General features: G+C 36.7%; 1 protein-coding gene across 2 annotated transcripts in view; it reads right to left on the bottom strand.

Moving 5' to 3' along the window:
• The window catches only part of LCA5 (lebercilin LCA5), a 63,168-nt gene that overhangs the window by 12,479 nt on the left and 30,302 nt on the right, over nt 1–20,387 (bottom strand). Inside the window, exon 4 of one of the 2 annotated variants that reach the window (XM_032339216.1) lies at nt 4,250–4,288. The exons of the other annotated variant lie outside the window; for it this stretch is intronic. Coding sequence (XP_032195107.1) covers nt 4,250–4,288 — 39 coding nt within the window. The remainder of the gene's footprint in view (nt 1–4,249; nt 4,289–20,387) is intronic. 2 annotated transcript variants of the gene reach the window in all.

Here is a 20,387-nt window from a genome sequence, read left to right as displayed (position 1 = left end):
CAATACCACTGACTATATTCCCTGTGCTGTGCCTTTTATTCCTGTGACTTACCCATTCCATAACTGGAAGCCTGCATCTCTTATTCCACTCTCACCACCACTCTCCCCTCTGGCAACCATCAGTCTGATCTGTCTTTATGGATCTTTTCTGCCCTCCCTAGGCCCCATCACCTATTTAACCCATCCCCCCACCCCCAAACCAGCCCCCTCAGCAACCCTCAATTTGTTTTCTATAGTTAAGAGTCTGTTTTACGGTTTGCCCCCTCTTTTTTTCCATGTTCATTTGTAAATGGAACTGTTTTCTTAATTTCACTTTCTGCTACTTTGCTATTACTGTAGAGAAACAAACTAACTTCTGCTATTAATTTTGTATTCTGCAACTTTACTGAATTCATTTAATACCTCTAATAATTTCTGGTAGAGTCTTTACTGTTTCCTACATATGATAACATGTTATCTGCAAACAGTGACAAATTTAACTTTTTGCTTACCAATTTGGATGACATTTATTTCCTGTCCGATTGTTATGCCTAGGTCTTCAAGTGCTATGTTATATAAAAGTGGTAAGAACAAGACATCCTTGTCTTGTTACTAATCTTAAAGCTCTTTCCCCCTCCCTGAGTATGATTAGAGTTAGCTCTAAGTTTGTCACATATGGCCTTTATTATGGTGAGTTATGTTCCCTCTACACCTACTTTGCTGAGAGGTTTTATCATGAATGGATGTTGAATTTTGTCAAAAGCTTTTTCTCAGCTATTGAGCAGATAGTATGATTTTTATCTATCACTTTATGCTGTGTATCATGTTGACAGATTTTTTTTCAAGATTTTATTTATTTATTTGACAGAAATCACAAGTAGGCAGAGAGGCAGGCAGAGAGAGAAGAGGAAGCAGACTCCCTGCTGAGCAAAGAGCCCGATGTGGGGCTCGATCCCAGGACCCTGGGATCATGACCTGAACCGAAGGCAGAGGCTTTAACCCAATGAGCCACCCAGGCACCCCCAGTTAATACTGGACCACCCTGATATCCTGGAATAAATTACTCACCTTGATTATGGTGAGTAATTTTTTAAAATATATTGAATAAAGTTTGCTGATTTTTTTTTTAGAATTTTTTTGTGTCTATGTTCATTAGGGATTTTACTGGCCTATGGTTTTTTTTGTAGTGCCTTTGTCTGGTTTTGGTATCAAGGTAATGTGACCTTGTAGAATGTATCTGAAGCTTTCCTTCCTCTTCTGTTTTTTGTCAGTTTGAGGAATATAGGTATTAACCCTTTAAATGTCTGGTAGAATTCACCTGTGAATTCATCTGGCCATGGACTTTTGTTTGTTCAGAGTTTTTATATTACTGATTCAATTTTGTTACTAGTAGTCAGTCTGTTCAAATTTTCTATTTCTTCCTGATTCAGTTTTAGAAGATTGTATGTTTCTAGGAATTTATCCAGTTCTTCTAGGTTGTCCAATTTGTGGGCATATAATTTTTCATAGTAGCCTCTCATAATATTTTGTATCTCTGTGGTATCATTTGTTACTTATCTATCATTTCTGAATTTATTTACTTAGGTCCTTTTTTCTTGGGAGAGAAAGCTTCCAAATACATCAGTGAATCCTCAATAATCCCCAATAAAATATTAGCAAACCTAACAACATATTAAAAGGACGATTCACCACAAACAAGTGAAGTTTATTCCAGTAATACAAAGGTGGTGCAATATTTACAAGTCAACCAATGTGATACACCACATCAGCAAAACCAAGGATAAAAATCAAATGATCATCTCAATACACAGAAAAAACATTTTACAAAATTCAAAATCCATTTATGATTAAAAAAAAAAACCCAACCTCTACAAAATGAGTTTAGAGGGAACATACCTCAACATAATAAAGACCATATAAACCCAAAGCTAACATCATACTGAATGGTGAAAAAACTGAGAGCTTTTCCTCTAAGAACAGGAACAACGCAAGGAGTCCACTCTCACCACCTTTATTCAACATAGCACTAGAAGTCCTAGCCACAGGAATCAAACAACGAAATAAAGGCATCTGGATTGGTAAGAAAAATGTAGTAATCAAAATAGTATGTACCAGTACAAAAGTAGACACATAAATCAATGGAACAGGATAGAGCAGAGAAATAAACCCACACTTACTTGGCCAATTAACCTACAATAAAGGAGTCCAGAGTGTAGAATGGGGAAAAGACAGTCTGTCAAAAAATAGTGCTGGGAAAACTGGACCATTTTCTTATACCACACACAAAAATAAAGTCATAATGGATTAAAGATCTAAATATGAGACTTGAAACCATACAACTCCTATAAGATAACATAGGTAGTAATCTCACATTGGTTGTTCCAACATTTTTCTAGATGTCTCTCAAAGGAAACAAAAGCAAAAATGAACTATTGTGACTATACCAAAATGAAAAATTCTTACACAGAGAAGGAAAGCAACAAATTGAAAGGGTTACCTAATAAATGGGAGATGATATTTACAAGTAATGTATCTGGTAAGGGGTTAATATCCAAAGCATATAAAGATATAAAATCCAACACCACAAAAACAATCTGATTAAAATATACAGAGAACCCGAACATTTTTCCAGAAAATAAACAGATGGTCAACAGACCCACGAAAAGATCCTCAACATCCTTAATCTTAAGGGAAATGCAAACCAAAACCACAATAACATATCATCTTACACCTGTCAGAATGGCTAGCATAAAAAAATCAAGAAATTGGGGCACCTGGGTGGCTCAGTGGGTTAAAGCCTCTGCCTTTAGCTCGGGTCGTGATCTCAGGGTTCTGGGATCGAGTCCCGCGTCGGGCTCTCTGCTTAGCGGGGAGCCTGCTTCCCTTCCTCTCTCTCTGCCTGCCTCTCTGCCTACTTGTGATCTCTGTCTGTCAAATAAATAAATAAAATCTTTAAAAAAAAAAAAATCAAGAAATAACAAGTGTTGGCATGGATGTATACTCATACACTACACTGCTGATGGAAATGTAAATTGGTACAATCACAGTATTAAACAGTATGCAGGTTCCTCAAAAACTTAAAAACAGAAATACCATTTGATTCAGTAATTCCACTACTTATCCAAAGAAAATGAAAACACTAATTTGATAAAGTCATTCTTTGAGAATTTTTATAATCTTGATACCAAAACTGGATAAGGACAGCCTGAAAAATAAATCATAAGCCATTCCTTTTTTTTTTTTTTAAAGATTTTATTTATTTAACAGACAGAGATCACATGTCGGCAGAGAGGCAGGCAGAGAGAGGAGGAAGCAGGTTCCCTGCTGAGCAGAGAGCCCGATGCAGGCTCAATCCCAGGACCCTGAGATCATGACCTGAGCTGAAGGCAGAGGCTTTAACCCATTGAGCCACCCAGGCACCCCAAGCCATTCCTATATGTGAATGTTGTAAAAATCCCAAATATTAGCCAAAGAAATAGAGCACTGTATAAAAAATATATCACAACTATACCATTTATACCAAGAAAGCAAAGGATAAGAGTAGTTTAATAATGTAAAAGTGTAATTTTCTGTGTTAAATGAGAAAAAAATCATTTTAATAGAAGAAAAGCATCTGAATATTTAATAAAATTCAATTATTATTCAATTAAAATGAAATTCCTAAAAGCTAATAATAGAAAGCAAGTTTCTTCACATATAATATACATAATATGTACACACAGAAAACATACAGGGCATATACCAAAATGCTAAAATTGGTGATATCTCAGTGTAAGAATTTTTTTTGTTATTTTCCTCATTTTTTTGTAATGCACATGTGCTACTTCTTTAAAAATAAGACAATTTCTAAAAATATGATTCGATGAAAATAAAATAGGAAGGAGATATATCTATCAACTTCAGAAAAAAAATTACTTCTGAGGAGAGAAAAGCAGAGAAGGAGATATTTTGGAAAAAAGTGTACAAGGAAGCCTTAAAGTAACATCTGAAGTACATGATCTATAGAAAAAGTAGCAAAATAGTAAGTAGATTAATGACTTTTAAATATTCCCTTTTCTGTATGTTCAATATATTTCATAAGAAAAAAAAATTAAAAGTGCTTTTAGAAATTAAAGATACAAATAAAATATTTAAAAAAAAAGAAATTAAAGATACAGAACTGAAAAAATATAAATAGTGGTTATCTTTTGCTGGAAGGACTACCGGTATTTCTTTCCCTACTTTACTGTCAATTTCAAAATGTCTTTAAACAAAAATTTAAATACTTAACTGATATTTCACCAAAAGGAAGTATCACAGAACTGTAACTCTAAAAGAAATAAAGGTTTATATAATTTAGCAACTTTTGCGAGCAAACCCAAATGATAACTAATCTTACCTCCACTTACTGCTTATTAATTAATAAAGCAATATACATTTACATAACAATATTGCATTTGTTTAGAAAAGTCTATAAATGTCAGCTGATTTCATCTCTGCTGAGTTATTGTAACTCAATCCTTGAGATTTAGACACTTGGGTAAACAAGATCCATAGCCCAACTTATAGTAATAGTTTTTTGTTTTTTTTTTTTTTACAACAGTGCTAGCAGGTGATCATTTAGCCTCTGTACAAATAGTTCTGGTGGCAGAAAGTTCAGTAATTCAAAGGGTTTCATTTCACTGTCATTAGACAAGTCCTATTATTTCAAAGGTCTTCCTTATGAATAAGCAGAAACCTGCTCCCAGAAATATCTGTTATCTTTGTACTGCCTTCAGGAACATCCAAGAGCATATCTATTTCTCCTTTTCCAACAAAATAGCTTTTATTTTTTTCAAAGATTTTATTTATTTATTTGACAGACAGAGATCACAAGTAGGCAGAGAGGCAGGCAGAGAGAAAGGGGGAAGCAAGCTCCCTGCCGAGCAGAGGGTCCGACGTAGGGCTCGATCCCAGGACCCTGGGATCATGACCTGAGCTGAAGGCAGAGGCCTAACCCACTGAGCCACCCAGGTGCCCCCAAACAGTTCTTTAAATACTGAAATATATTACATTTTCCCTTAATTTGAATCTTATTCATGGCTCCATGGTTCTTCCACTGTTTCTTATATTCCTATTTTTTCACCCCCTGGTTCTGTGCTTGATCTCTACATGTCAGTTTGTTACGTAAAATATGGTGCCTGTTTTCAGATGCGATCTGGCTGGTAAAATTAGTTGTTATTAATGCCTAGGGCCTGGGCAGCACCATAACTGGTTAACTGTTTTTTTCCTTCTGTTAACTTTTTAAGCAGCTATATGACTGTAAGTTCAACAACTAAAACGCTATGCTTTTTTAAAAAACTTGAATTACTGTCAAATCAGGTATCCCTCTGTGGTACCCATAAAATAGATGGGAAAAAACTGAGGACTCAACAGTTAACCAGATTAAATTTTATCTTGCTTGTTTTGGGCCAGATTTTGAGCCTGGGGAGATCTTAATCTTGTTAAGATGAAATTTGCTGCCCCTCCTATTTCTAAACCTGTCATGAATGCCACTTTCTTTCACTGATCCATCTATCCACTCATTCCTTTAAAAAAACATTAATTCTAGCCAGATAGTCAAATGTTACAAATACAAAATGAAACAATACTTGTTCTAAAAGGAGCCCAGTCAAATTCACTGATAAATATGCTGACAAAGGGCCAGGGCCTAAGATGGCACTCCAAAGCACCCACCTAGAAATGTTCTCTCAAAACTGATAGCTATGTATTTGAACGCTCTGGGTTCAGTTGCTGATCTAATTGTAAAGCTTTCTAATATTTTCAACCAGTCATTTCTCCATTAAAACACAAACAAGGGGGGAGCCTGGGTGGCTCAGTGGGTTAAAGCCTCTGCCTTCAGCTCGGGTTGTGATCTCGGGGACCTGGGATCGAGCCCCACGTCGGGCTCTCTGCTCCGTGGGGAGCCTGCTTCCTCCCCTCTCTCTCTGTCTACTTGAGATCTCTGCCTATCAAATAAATAAATAAAATCTTTAAAAAAAAAAAAAAAACACAAACAAGGGGGCACCTGGGTGGCTTAAAGTCTCTGCCTTTGGCTCAGGTCATGATCCCAGGGTCCTGGGATCGAGCCCCATGTCGGGTTCTCTGCTTCGTGGGGAGCCTGCTTCCTCCTCTCTCTCTCTGCCTGCCTCTCTGCCCACTTGTGATCTCTGTCTGTCAAATAAATAAATAAAATCTAAAAAAAAAAAAACCACACACACACAAACAAGAAAGATTTCCCATATCTACTATATACACTATATCTACTATACATGAAAATATATCTACTAGCATATACTTTAACTGTACTTTGTACAGAGAAAAATTAATAGGTATAGTATACTTTGTTGTACTTGTAATCTTATGAGGAAAAGAGTAAGCATAGTTCTGAGAAATATGTTCCAAAACATTCAAAAATTTGGTAGAGATTGGCATTAAGTTTACTGATTAACAGTATCTAATATTTACCTCTGCCTACTTTTGAAAACATTGGTACTTCCTTTTTCTCACTTTTCTTATCCGGCCCTAGTTTTCCCAACTCCCCAGTGTACACTGACAAAGCCTGTGAAATCACATTCATAAGTCCTCTAGGGGATAATTCATTAGAATGTGGAGCCTGAGCTCATTTAAATAAGTTATCCATCTCTTATTTCTTCATCTGCTTTGAGCAGGACAAGATAAGAACAAGCTTGGAATCTAATAGTTATACTTTCTCTGTGCATTAGAAACAGTGGGCTTTGGTCTTATTACTCTAATGAAAACTCTGCTGTTTTGTTTTAAAGTGTTTACAACAAGCCTTTGCTCACTCTCAAGTTTTTGTCTTCAAACATGTAACTAGGTTTTACCCCACAGTATTTAGCACAGCTAGTACCAAAAATAAAACACATTTCAGAAGTGATTCCTGCTCAATAAACTGCATATAAAGAATCAGCATGATATGACAGATTTTGAAAAAAAAAATAATTTCTTTCTTCTCCATTGTGGGCATCATCTTATCCATCTTATCAGAAGATACTGATAAAATAGCCAAAGTTAATTTTAATATTTTAATTCATGCCACCATAAAACTATGAAAAACCTCAAATATATTATTACAAGAAAGAATATCATACTACTCAGTTTTAGAAATGTGATAAAATTACAAGGATTTTACTAAATGGTAATAGAAAAAAAAGAGCAACAGAATGAGAGACAGCAGACTGCAGTTCTAGTTCCAGACATGTGGTTCTAGTATCCTGTGTGATTCTATGTGGCCTGAGAGAAGAAAGATAACATCTTTCTGTCCTAGCCTCCTGAACTGTTAAATGCTTAAGTTGAACTGGAAAGTTTCCCAAGAAGTTTCAGGGCTGCATCAGATTGCTGGGCAACCGAGTTTCTGCAGCCTAACTCACCAGTCACCACACGTATAGTTCAGCCTTTATCTGGCTGCCTGTGAACAAATGCTTAAAATTTGAAAAAAACCAATGGATGAAATTGGTAGTTTTTAAATATTTTTGTAAAACAAGAAAATCCTTGAAGTACATTGAGCTCTTGTGAAAACCAATGTAAAAGCAATATTTATGGTCCTTTCGAAGTCTCAAATACTTCTATTCTGTGATGTATTTACTTTTAAATAATGTAATTTGAGTGCACTTTATTTTTCAGTTATATAACAGATGCCTAAAAAGTATTAGGCACTGAGCTAGAACCATCCTGAACTTTTCTCTAACACTGTTTATCACCACCTGCAAGCATTTACAGACTGAAAACTCGAGTTCAGATAATCTAAGTGGTATTGAAAATCACAAAGCTAGCCCAGAAATTGAACCTAGGTTGAGTATCTGTATGCATATATACAATTCCGTTTCATTAGGAACTCAACACCTTGGGAAGTAGTATTAGTTGACAGCGTAATTAAATAGAAACTAAGTAATTTTTTTATTTGGTCTTAAACTGTGAGCCAATAATTTTTGACAAGTTAGCAAAAGTCATCACTGCTTCCATATTAAAGATGCGTTCATGAAAATGCATGTATTTTTTTATTTTTTTAAAGATTTTATTTATATATTTTTTTAATTTACTTGTCAGAGAGAGCGAGAGCAAACACAGGCAGTGTGGCAGGCAGTGGCAGAGAGAGAAGCAGACTCCCCGCTAAGCAAGGAGCCTGATGCAGAACTCGGTCCCAGAACCCTGGGATCATAACCTGAGCCGAAGGCAGCGGCTTAACCAACTAAGCCACCCAGCCATTCCAAAAAATGCATGTATTTTAAAGTCTTCTTGAGTGATATTAATCACAAGGAAAGTAAATTTAATCAGTTTTTCTTGTAGTAATAAAGTTAAATTCTTTTAGTTTAAGGAATAATATCTTTAAGATAAAAGAATTTAAAAACATTTTATATTATAATATTTAACATTATAATATTTAAAATAAAAGAATTTAACTTTATTAGTTAAGAAAAACTATAATTCAGTAGCATTCTTTAGATTCCTTACATACCCAAATAACCAAAAATGATCTGAAAATGCTTTATTGATTTCCACTTCCAGGAATTTTCCATTAGTATATTTACATATGCATGCAAAGAATTAACTTCACTGCCATAATGTATATTTATTCTACACCAAAACAAGTTCCTAATATATGTGTTAGTAAGGGAAGAGATCCAACATATCATCATATATCTACACAATGGAATAGTAAATCACCTTCAAAAAGAATAAGGCAGACTTTGGAAAACAGTGTGGAAATTCCTCAGAAAGTTAAAAATAGAGCTACCCTATGACCTTGCAATTGCACTACTGGGTATTTACCCCAAAGATACAGATGTAGTCAAAAGAAGGGCCATCTGTACCCCAATGTTCATAGCAGCAATGGCCACAGTTACCACCAAACTGTGGAAGAACCAAGATGCCCTTCAACAGACGAATGGATAAAAAAGATATGGTCCATATATACAATGGAGTATTATGCCTCCATCAGAAAGGACGAAAACCCAACTTTTATATCAGCATGGACAGGACTGGAAGAGATGATGCTGAGTGAAATAAGTCAAGCAGAGAGAGTGAAGTATAACATGGTTTCACTTACTTGTGGAGCATAAGGAATAATACAGAGGACATTGGGAGGTGGAGAGGAGAAGTGAGATGGGGGAAATTGGAGGGGGAGACAAACCATGAGAGACTGAGGACTCTAAGAAACAAACTGAGAGTTCTGGAGGGGATGAAAGTGGGGGAATGGGTAAGCCTGGTGGTGGGTATTATGGAGGGCATGTATTGTATGGAGCACTGGTATGGTGCATAAACAATAAATTTTGGAACACTGAAAAGAAATAAAATAAAATGGGGGGGGAGAATAAGGCAGGAGAAAGTGATGTTACCAAAATAATGACATACATCATTCCTCACATCACTCCCTCTTATAAAAACAACTAACAACTACTCAAGGACAAGACACCATTAAGACAATTCTAGAACAGGAGTGAGGCTGAAGCAACCCCTGCACCAGAGACCAAGACAGATTGCATTAGAAGGGTGAGAGGAACAGCTACACTTTGATACCACTGCCCTTCCCCTATGCCTCTACTTCCTCCAGTGGGAAAATAGAGCCCAGAGGGAGAGCCCCTACAGAATTGTGGGCTGCTTTGTGGGAGCCCTTACTCTGGTTTTACTTCACAAGGACCACAGGAAACTACAGGACTCAAGCACTGGGACTCTAACTGTGAAAGAAATGGAGAAAGACTTCTAACAACCAGCACTAAGATCTTGGCAGGCCAAATTCCTATCTGCACAGCCCGAGTAGTAACCCCAAGCAGCTTGATCTGTACTTGATCTGTAGATCAAGTCTAGGGTGGAGTCTGACTAGGAAACTCAGTGGGGTGCAAGTCTGCCCACTTTGGATCCCCAAATGAAGAATTTTGCCAGCCCTGGGGTTTGGTCTTCCCAAGACCAGCAGAGCTGGTCACAGTCCTACCCTATTGCAGATTGTGGCTCCCAGGCTCTTGAGACCAGAAAGCCTGCTCCGGAAAATTTAGCAGTTGTCTAGAAAGGGCCCTCCTAATCCTGCCCAAGTAGAAGCCTTAGTCACACCCCTCTTCTTGCAGAACATAGTCCACAGTCCCATCCGCCAGTAAGAGTTGGCAAGAACAGCTGGAGGATGCATAGTAATTAAGTAATTCTCAAGGTGAGAGGTAGGTAAGCAGAGCTGATGACCTGTAGACAAAGCTAATGGCCCTGTTCAGCCAGGAGACTTCGGCGGAGGTCAGGTTGACTCATGACCATAAACAAAGAGCATTAGTGGCCTTGGAGCTGCTTCTCCTGCTGTGCCTGGACAGGGAACTAATTCATAGCTGCCCCTATTGCTGAATATAGCCTTCAGCCCTCCTGACCAGGGAAACTTCCTAGACCACATGCGAAGCTGTGTAACACATCCCACAGCCGTGCTTACAGTAGTACCTAAACAGCCTGGGACCTTCCTTGCCTGCAAAGCAAACCCAGTGGCTTCACCAGAACAGGATATCTGATACACACTCTTGCTTTATTTGGATCCCCAAACAATGAGCTGCACAGGCCCTGGGTCCTGTCCTGATACCCGATAATGACTATAATACTCAAGCCCCACTATCTAAGAAGCCTGATCAGAGAGTCTAGGCAATAGCAGAGCCCATCCTACAATCTCACTTGGGCGGGGAATCAAGCCAGCAGTCCTAGCAGCTGTTCTCAGCCAGTGGCATGTCCCACCAGCCCTGACTCAGAGAGCAAACAGTTGACTTGCCCCAAACTAGACCCTCTTAGCAGGCCCCATCTGCCTAAGGACATTCCCAGTAGAAACTCAAGCCAAGCTAACTGGTGAAGAACTGTCTCTGACAACGTGAACCTGCAAAGTATGGAAGAGACTACTTACTCAAATGTGGAATACCAATGTAAGAATCAAAGATTACAAGAAATCAAATATGACACCACTGAAGGAAACGAATAAAGCTCTAATAATTTATCATAAAGAAATGGAGATCTATAAACTGTGACTCAGAACAATCCTCTTGACAAAGAGGAACCCTCTTACACTGTTGGTGAGAATGGAAACTGGTACAGCCACTCTAGAAAACAGTGTGGCGGTTCCTCAAAAAGTTAAAAATAGAACTACTCTACATCACAGCAACTACAGTACCAGGTATTTATCCAAAGGATACAAAAATACTGATTCAAAGGGGCACCTGCACCTCAATGTTTATAGCAGCAATATCCACAACAGCCAAAATATGGGAAAAGCCCAGATGTCCACTGACATATGAATGGATAAAGAGGATGTGGTGTATACACACACACACACACACACACACACACACACACACACAATGGAGTATTTTTCTCAGCCATCAAAAGGAATGAAGTCTTGCCATTTGCAACAATGTGGATAGAACTAGAGGATATTATGCTAAGTGAAATAAATCAGATAAAGGAAGACAAATACCATATGTTTTTACTCATATGTGTAATTTAAAAACAAGAGAGATGAACACAGGGGAAAGGAAGGAAAAATAAGATAAAAAGAGAGGGAGGCAAACCATAAAAGACTCTTAACTATGAGAAATAAACTGAGGGTTGCTGGAGAGGAACTGTGTTGGGGGATGGAATAACTGCGTGATGGGCATTAAGGAGGGCACTTGATGTAATGAGCACTGGGTGTTATATGCAACTGATAAATCACTAAATTCTACCCCTGAAACTAATAATATACTATATGTTAACTAAATTGAATTTAAATTTAAAAAATTTTTTTAAAGATTTAATTTATTTTATCTGAAAGAGAGAGAAAAAACAAGCAGGGAGGAAAGGCAGAGGGAGAGGGAAAAACAGGCTCCCTGCTGAGCATAAAGTCTGATGTGGGGCTCAACCCCAGGTCCCTGATCATGACCTGAAACAAAGGCACCTTGCTTAACCAACTGAGCCACCCAGGTGCCCCTGAATTTAAATAGAAAAAATCTGAAAAAAGAATAATTTAATTAAAGTTTAGTGAACTAAACAGGCTGGAATGTAGGATATTTCAAAAATATCCAGTCAGAAAAGCATAAGAAAAAAGAATGGAAAAGGGTGAAGAAAAAGCCTATGGGAGTTATGGGACACAATAAAAAGAAATAATACACACATAATGGGGATTCCAAGAAGAGAAAGAGAAAAAGACAAAGTATATTTAAGGAGATAATGGCTGAAAACTTCCCAACCCTAGGGACAGACATAGACCCAAAGGAAGCCCAAAGGACTGCAAATAGGTTGAACCCAAATAAGGCTACATCAAGAGATGTTATAATGAAATTGTAAAAAGTCAAAGACAGAATTTTAAAAACATAAAGAGAAAAGTTACACACCAGGGAACTCCCATAAGACAATCAGCAGATTTCTCAATAGAAACTTTTCAGGACAGAAAAGAATAGGATGACATGTTCAAAATATTTTTTAAAGATTTATTTATTAATTTGAGAGAGGAGAGAGAGTGCAAGTGCATGACCAGGGGGCAGAGGGAGAGAAAATCCCAAGCAGACTCCTTACTAAGTGTGGAATCCCACAAGGGGCTTGATCTCATGACCCTAAGAACCAAGAGTTGGACGCTTAACTGACTATGCCACCCAGATGTCTGGACATATTCAAAATACTGAAAGAAAAAACTGTCAACCAAGAATGCTACCTGGCAAAGCTGTCCTTCAAAAATGGAGGGGTAAGGACTCTGCCCAACAAACAAAATCTGAGGGAATTCATCATCACTAAACCTGCCTTATAAGAAATACTGAAGCAGGATCTTTGATTGCAAATAAAAGAACACTAATTAATATCCTAAAAACATAAGAAGGTAGAGTAAGTCAAAGTTCAACCCTATAATATGGCAATTTTGATGCATAATTCAATTGCAGCTCTAGATTAGAAGTTTATAAAAACACAGTAAAGGGTGCCTGGATGGCTCAGTCGGTTACACAGCTGTCTCTGGCTCAGGTCATGATCCCAGGGTCCTGGAATCAAGCCCTGTGTTGGGCTCTCTGCTCAGCAGAGAGCCTGCTTCCCCTTCTCCCTCTGCCTGCTTCTCTGCCTACTTGTGCTCTCTAGCTCTCTGTCAAATAAATAAATAAAATCTTTAAAAAAAAACAACAGTAAAAATAACCATAACTACAATGATCTTATTAGTTACACAATATTCAAAAATATTAAGTTGTAACATCAACCTAAAATGTGAGGGCAAAGAGAAGTGAAAGTGTAAAGCTTAAGAATTCTACTGAAGTTAACTTTAACTTGTTATTAGTTTAAAATACAGCGTTATAGTTTAAAGTTTGTTTTTTTTTTAAGATTCTATTTATTTATTTGACAGAGAAATAAAGAGAAAGCACAAGTAGGTAGAACAGCAGGCAGAGGGAGAGGGAGAAGCAGGCTCTCAGCTGAGCAGGGAGCCCAATGCCAGGCTCAATCCCAGGACTCTGGGATCATGACCTGAGCTAAAGGCAGCTGCTTAAGTGACTGAGCCACCCCAGGCAACCCAGTTTAAAGATATTTTTATGTATAAATAAAATATCATGATGAATAACCATAAGGGAAAAATCTGTATTAATTACACAAAAGGATATGATAAAAAGTCAAAGCATACTGATATCACAAGACATCAAAACACACAAAAAGACAACAGGATAGGAAACAAGGAAAAAGAGATCCAGAAAACAATTAACAAAATGGCACAAGTTTTTATCAATATTACTTTAAATGTATATGGATCAAGTTCACCAATCAAAAGATATGGAAATGATGGTGGAATACATTAAAAAAAAAAAAAAATCCACTGATATGCAGCTTACAAGAGACCCAACTACAGCCTTAAAGACACATACAGATTGAGAGAAGGGATGGAAAAAGTCATTTCAAGAAAATGACAACCAAAAAAAAAGGAAGTGGTAACTACAGACAAAGTAGACCTTAAACTAAAAATTATAAAAAGAGACAATTGGGGCGCCTGGGTGGCTCAGTGGGTTAAAGCCTCTGCCTTTGGCTCAGGTCGTGATCCCAGGGTCCTGGGATCGAGCCCCATATCGGGCTCTCTGCTCAGTGGGGAGCCTGCTTCCCTCTCTCTCTCTCTCTGCCTGCCTTTCTGCCTACTCATGATCTCTCTCTGTCAAATAAATAAATAAAATCTTAAAAAAAAAAAGATACAACAATTAAAAGTATTTATGCACCCAGGATCAGATTACCTAAATATGTAAAGTAAAAACTAAAAGAACTAAAAGAAGAAATAACAAGTAATACAATAGTAATAATAGTTGGGGAGGGTTTTTTTTTTTTTAAGATTTTATTTATTTATTTGTCAGAGAGAAAGAGAGAGAGAGAGAGAGCACAAACAGGCAGAGGCAGGCAGAGACAGAGAGAAGCAGGCTTCCCACTGAGGAAGGAGCCCCATAAAGGACTCGATCCCAGGTCCCTGAGATCATGACCTGAGCCAAAGGCAGCCACTTAATTGACTGAGCCACCCAGGCTCCCCAGCTGGGAACTTTAACACCCACTTAAAACACTGGAGGTTTTATTCATTTATTATGCTGTAAGCTTATGAGTATTTGTAAATATATCTGGTTTGTCTTGCTGGAGTAGTTGTGAAATGATGGCAAGAACCACTTTTTCAGGAGTGAAGGGTAGATTAAGCTCTCTAACTTACGGTTAGCTAGCAGGGTTATCTGTCTTCAGCCAGGAGAGCGTCTCTCTCTCCAGTGACCTAAGTAAGAGTCTGTCTGGGTTTACAGGAGAAGCCTTGAAGTATTACCAAAGTCAGAGTGAGTTGGAAAGTGGTTTCTTTAATGGGCTTACAAGTACTAAACAGTTGGGACGCCTGGGTGGCTCAGTTGGTTAAGCAGCTGCCTTCGGCTCGGGTCATGATCCCAGCGTCCTGGGATCGAGTCCCACATCGGGCTCCTTGCTCAGCGGGGAGCCTGCTTCTCCCTCTGCCTCTGCCTGCCACTCTGTCTGCCTGTGCTTGCTCTCTCCCCTTCTCTCTCTCTGATAAATAAATAAAATCTTTAAAAAAAAAAAAAAAAACAAGTACTAAACAGTCACTTCATGCTGTTATCAGTATATTTAAGCCCACTGAGCCACCCAGGCGCCCCCAGTGGGGACTTTAACACCCCACTCTCAACAATGAACAGATCATCTAGACAAAAAATACAGAAAGAGATTTAAACAACACTATAGACCAAACAGGCCTAACACACGCATATCCAGTAACAGCAGAATACACTTTCTTCTCAAGTAAAAATAGAACATTTTTTTAAGATAAGCCGTATTTGAGGACACAAAACAAACCTTAGCAAATCTGAGATTAAAATCATGCCAGGTATTTTCTCTAGGCACAATGGTATGAAACTCAAAATCATTAACAAAAGGAAAACTGGATAATTCACAGATACAAGGACATTAACACTTTAGAATAACCAGTAAATCAAAGCCAGAAAAGGATACTACCAGGAAAAAAAAATACAGACAATATCTCAGTGAAAATGGATGTAAAATTCTCAATAAAATATTCACACACCAAATCTAGCAGCACATTAAGGAATCATTTACCATGACCAAGTGGGATTTATACCTGGGATACAAGCAAGGATAGTTCAACATTCAGAAATCAACAATGTGATACATCACATTAATAAAATGAAAGAAAAAATCATATAATCATCTCAATAGATACAGAAAAAGCATCTGTCAAAATTCAACATATGTTCATAATAAAAACTCTTAAAAAATTAGATACAGAAGAAACTTACCTCAACATAATAAAGGCCACATATAATCCCATAGCTAATACCATACTCAATAGTGAAAGGATGAAAGCTTTAGCTTTTCCTCTAAGATCTGGAACAAGACAAGGGTGACCACTCTCACCACTCCTATTTAATAGAAGTCCTATCTAGAGCAATCAGGTTTAAAAAAAAAAGGAAATAAAAGGCATCAAAATTGGAGAGGAAAAAGCAAAACTGTCCCTATTTGAGATGACATGATTTTATATAAAAAATCCTAAAGACTCAACCAAAAAGCTCTTAGAATGAATAAACAAATTTAAGAAAGTTGTAGGATACAAAAAAATTATCTACACTAACAATGAATTATCTAAGAAATAATCCCATTTACAATAACAGCAACACAATAAAATATTTTGAAATAATCTTTTTTTTTAATTTAAAAAATAATTTTTATTCAAGGATGATTAACATACAGGATTATATTAGTTTTAGGTATATCTAATGATTCAGCAATTCTATACATTACTCATCAAGGTAAGAATACTCTTGATTCCGGGGCACCTGGGTGGCTCAGTGGGTTAAAGCCTCTGCCTTCCACTCAGGTCATGATCCCAGGGTCTTGGGATCAAGCCCTGCATTGGGCTCTCTGCTCAGCAGGAAGCCTGCTTCCCTTCCTCTCTCTGCCCCTGTCTCTGCCTACTTGTGATCTTTCTCTGATTTATTTATCAAATAAATAAATAAATAATCTTAAAAAAAAAAAATACTTTTGATTCCCTTTGCTGTTTCACCCATTCCCTGATCCACCTCTTCTCTGGCAACTGTCAGTTTGTTCTCTGTATTACTTAGGAATAAGCTTAACCAAGGAGGTGAAAGATCTCAATATAAGACATTGTCAAAAGAAATCAAAGAGGGCACAAATAAATGGGAAGAAGTAACCTGTATTCATACAGGGGGAGAATTAATAATATTTGTTCAAATGCCCATATCACCCAAAACTATCTATAGATTCAATAGAATCACTATCAAATTCCAATGGCATTTCTTAAAGGAGTAGAAAAAAATCCTAAAATTTACATGGAACCACAAAAACAATAGCCAAAAGCCAAATAGCCAATAGCCAAAGCACTCCTGAGAAAGAGAACAAAGCAGGAAGCATCACACTTCCTTATTTCAAGGTGTACTATAAAAAGCTATAGTAATCAAAATAGTATGGCATTGGCATAAAAACAAAGAGATCAATGGAGCACTAATGAAAGCCCAGAAATAAATCCAAGTATATACGGTCAGTTAATATTTGTCAAGGGAGCCAAAAATACTTAATGGAGAAAAGCAGTCTTTTCAATAGAAACTATAGATTCACATGTAAATGAGTGAAACTGGACCCCTATCTTACACCACTCTCAAAAATTAACAAAATGGATTAAAGACTTACACGTAAGAAGCAAAATGATGAAACTCCCAGAACATAGGAAAAAAGCTCCTTGACATGGGTCTTGGTGATGATTTTTTTTGATAGGACACAAAAGCATAAGCAAAAATATAATATATAAATATAAACAAGTGGGACAACATCAAATTAAAAAGCTTCTGCACAGCAAATAAAACCATCAGCAAATTAAGAAGACACCCTACTGAATGGGAAAAAATATTTGCAGGCCATGTATCAGATAAGGTGTCATATCCAAAATATATAAGGAAATCCTACAACTCAACAGCAAAAAATAAATAAATAAAAATTAAAAATCCAATTTAAAATGGTCAAAAGACCTGAATAGACATTTTCCAAAGGTATATGAAAGGCCAACAAGAAGATGCTCAACATAACCAGTCATTAAGGAAATGCAAATCAAAACCACAATGAGATATTATCTTCATGCCTTAAATGGCCATCATTAAAGACAAGAGATTACAAATATTGGTAAGGATGTGAATGTAAAAGGGAACCCTTACACACGATTGCTGAGACTGTATGCTGGGATAGCCACTATGGAAAACAGTATGGAGGATCCTCAAAAAACTAAAATTACATGGACTCCTGGATCTAGCAATTCCATTTTTGAAAATATATCCAAAGGAAACAAATACACTAGCTCTAAAGAATATCTGCACCCCTATGTTCATAGCAGCATTATTTCTAATAGTCAAGACATGAAAACATCCCAGTGTCCATCAATGGATGACTGGATAAAGCTATTGTGATGTATACATACATACACAATGGAATATTATTCAGCTATAAAGAATGAGGCAATCCTTCCATTTGGGACAGTATGAATGGACCTTGAAGGCATTATGCTAGGTAAAATAAGTCACAAAGAGACAATTACTGTATGTTCTCACTTACATGTGGAATATATAATTTTTTAAAAATCCCAGAAAAAGAGATCACACTTGGGGTTAGCAGGAGGGAAATGGGGAGGGGAGAACAGGGAATTGGAGAAAGACAGTCAAAAGGTATAAACTTACAGTTATAAGGTAAATAAGTACTAGATATGTAATATATAACATGGTGACTACAGTTAACATGCTGTATGATATACATGAAGGTTGTTAAAAGATTGAATCCTAAGAGAATCACAGGTAATAAACAAAGTTTCTTTCTCTTTTTACTGAGTCTATATAAGATGATGGATGCTTACAAAAACTTATTGTGGTAATTATTTCACGATAAATGCAAACCGTTAGGTTGTACACCCTTTACCGTCAGCTATATCTCAATGTATCTGGAAAATTAAAAAAAGAATGAGGCAGATTTTATATACATGTGAGTTTATACATAAACATGGTACGTATACATATATAATAATACATAAAGAGTACCAAAATATGTTTCAGTAAAAAAACAAAAAAACATACAAACCAGTGTGCATGGCACACTCCCATTTGTAGTTAGAGAATTAAAAAAAGCATATACATATATGAATTTGTACATGTTGAGATGATTTTTAACAGTGCTTATTTCATGGGAAGCAGTCTACAAGGATAGCATAAAAGGGATACTAATGTTTCACTGTATATTTCTATTATTTGAATTTTTAGGACTTTTGTAATGCTTGTATTACTTTCCAACAGATAAATTATTTTAAATACTAATATAAAATTGTTGTAACAATTGTTCTCAATGAGTAGTTTCAAAGGATTTTGTAAAATGTATTCTCTGGAATGTTTTTAAATTTTACCCTTCAATCACAGATCTCATAATTTCATTGTAAATCTTCCCCCACCAAAACTGGTAAAAAAAAAAAAAAAATTTATAAACAATAAAATCTAGCCAATTCCTTGAATTATTATACGATGAAAAATTATTGGGACCTCAACAAGTGCTATTTTATTTTATAAGTAGTTCCTTTTTTTCAACATTAGAAATCTTCCATTCTCCCAATATTCAATAATAGGTATGATAAGGACTTAATTCAGGGGGGAATGAATATGGTTTACCATGCTAAAAACACTTTTGGCACATAAAAGATATAAACTATGATTTATACTCATCAGGTTTCAGAAACCGAAGGAGCCTCAGAATCATTCCATTTCATTCCTCAATGAAGCAACTGAAACCTGTTGGTTAAGAGAGCTGCTCAAAGTCAGTATAGGACAAGAACAAAACTGAACTCTTGGTTTGACTTTCATCTCTCCTAATTAGCTTCATTTTTTAGAAATAATACAGAACAGGTAAGTGAGGCAAAGGCAGGCCTTCCAGATTTGAGTTTCTGAAGAGTTCAAGGGCAGAAAAATACTTAGAGCAGATACCTGGCCGTAGAGTACAAAATGGCAGGGAAAGATGTAGGAAAAGGGCCTAATATTAGATAGTTCAATTCTGGTTCTGATTAAATTAGGAAGGGTAAAAGAAGATAATGATGAATCAATTCTTACTTCTGAAAATGGCTTACAGTGGAGGACAATACTGTTTTTATCACCAAGAAACAGCTACTTGAGGGCAGCTCTAGGGTCAAGGAAATTTGAATGCCACTCTCTTACAGGAAAATCTATCAAAAGAAAAGGCTTGAAACTTTATTTCACAACTGTATGGTACTCAGGCTATTCAAATAATTCCCCAAAATCTTTACAAATTTCTAAAAAGGGAGAGAAAGCCTTGTTAATAGTTTATGTTTTTCTAACATGGTAATTCAGTCTGTGGCAATTCAATGTTAAAACAGAGTTGGATTTTTTTAATATATTAAGTATGTACCCTTGGTCCTTTTAATAATATGTATATGGTATTACATATATGATCTTTTCCAAAACTTAGTAGATAATTTCTCATTTAATGACTAAGGATTCTTATGATAGTTACAATTCATGGTATTTGTTTCATTGGTCTTATCTATGACTAATATGCTACTGCATCCTTAGATCAGGAATACAACCCCTAACTCTTTCTTATGAGGGGTTGGACAGAATTGGTGCCTTTGCCTTCAGCCCCTACTGGAGGCCAGTCACAGGCCTAGTAGCAATGGTGCAGTTTGGCAGTCATTAAAAGAAACTGCATTTTTAAGGGCACCTGGATGGCTCAGTTGGTTAAACTTCTGCCTTCAGCTCAGGTCATGATCCTGGGGTCCTGGGATGGAGCCCCATATCCAGGCTTCTCGCTCAGTGGGGAACCTACTTCTCCCTCTCCCTCTGCTGCTCCCCCCACTTATGCTCTCTCTCTCAAATAATAAATAAAATCTTTAAAAA

The sequence above is a fragment of the Mustela erminea genome, chromosome 4 (genome assembly GCF_009829155.1).
Source record: "Mustela erminea isolate mMusErm1 chromosome 4, mMusErm1.Pri, whole genome shotgun sequence".
NCBI classification, from domain to species: domain Eukaryota; kingdom Metazoa; phylum Chordata; class Mammalia; order Carnivora; family Mustelidae; genus Mustela; species Mustela erminea.
The sequence above is the reverse complement of the archived record's forward strand: the minus strand, read 5'-3'. Positions and strand labels throughout refer to the sequence as shown.